Raw genomic sequence first — 1,291 nt, 5'->3', positions numbered from 1 at the left:
CATGTGTATAAGATCTGCAATACCTTCAGTCCCATTGCTCTTGCTAAATTCATGGCTTCATGTGCCATTGTTGAAAAGGCTGAATGTCCATGAACAATAGTAACCCTCTCGCGCACAAATATATTTCGTAAAAGTGGAATGCTTGTGATGAAGGTTGGAAGCACTGACTGACTGTAGAATGGCTGAATGGGTAAGTAGTACACCTAAAATGAGATCAGAATTTCACATATTTTCCTTGCTATAAAATCAGAAAAATTATATGCCTAAATTTACATAAATCTCTTGAAAAAAAAAGCCCTTTCATAAAATCTAACCACGAATACATACCAATCTAGTATCAAACACTTTTTATCAAAAAGATAAAGCAACTTTGAAAAATGTTGTGTTATGATCAACAACATAGTATTATTTATAAAAAAAACCCTACTTACCTTGAGACCATTAGTCATGTGTCTGACTCCCCTCCGGTTGCCATACACATGGGTAAGGACAATGACCTTATGGCCACGTCCAAGAAGACACTGTGACAACTGGAAAATATGTTCCTCTACACCACCCACATTAGGGTAGAAAAAGTCTGATACCATGCTGAAAGAGAGAAAAGTTACTCAGATGCACACATAGTAGTTTTCGGACAAGGTGCCCGACTTAAGTGATGTCATTCAAAGTGATGTAGCATTAAGTGGCTCTCTGGTTTCCAAATCAAAGCAAAGGCTAACAAACCTCCAAATATTTTGGCAAGACAGAGCTTGTAAACCCCCCTGCTACTTATCTTCAAAAAGGATATCAGACCAAGTTTTACCTCATCATTAAATATACATGGTGGGGCATTACTTGCCTCTGTTGATTAACCAAAGGTAAGAGGATATGATATCATGCTCTTCTAATTCCTGGCCCTCTTGGAACCTTGATGTAACCTTTAAGATTTCTCTGGTATACCTAATGTCCTTTCCAGCTACTGAGGTTCCTATCATTACCATGGCTGATTTTGATGGACTAAATCTGGTGGTGGAAATAGGAATGAAAACAATGAAAACCTTGCAGACAGTATCGATCTCTGACATGTGATGTCAAACTGTGATTATTGATTCCATATATTGTTTTTTTTTGTAATCAGATGGATCAGGACCCATATCTGATCATCTACTCTGTTAACAGAAGAGCAAGGATAAGTTTCCTATCCTGAGGGTCCACAGTGTTATCATAATGGTCTTTTCATTCTGTTCTTTACTGCAAAGGCTGTATGTCTTATAGGAGAGAGACTGGGGGACAGCATTTTTACATTAAAATT

General features: G+C 37.6%; 1 protein-coding gene across 1 annotated transcript in view; it reads right to left on the bottom strand.

Annotated features, from left to right (window-relative positions):
• Positions 1-1,291, bottom strand: part of LOC119594701 (phosphatidylinositol N-acetylglucosaminyltransferase subunit A-like) — a gene marked incomplete at its 3' end in the record, with an annotated part of 4,678 nt that overhangs the window by 2,313 nt on the left and 1,074 nt on the right. Inside the window, 2 exon segments of the mRNA XM_037943758.1 lie at positions 24-203; positions 432-588. Of these exon segments, the coding sequence (XP_037799686.1) occupies positions 24-203; positions 432-588 (337 nt within the window).

Source organism: Penaeus monodon, chromosome 34 (genome assembly GCF_015228065.2).
Source record: "Penaeus monodon isolate SGIC_2016 chromosome 34, NSTDA_Pmon_1, whole genome shotgun sequence".
In the NCBI taxonomy this organism is placed as follows: Eukaryota; Metazoa; Arthropoda; class Malacostraca; order Decapoda; family Penaeidae; genus Penaeus; species Penaeus monodon.
Note: the sequence above shows the minus strand (reverse complement) of the source record. Positions and strands in the feature narration are given on the sequence as shown.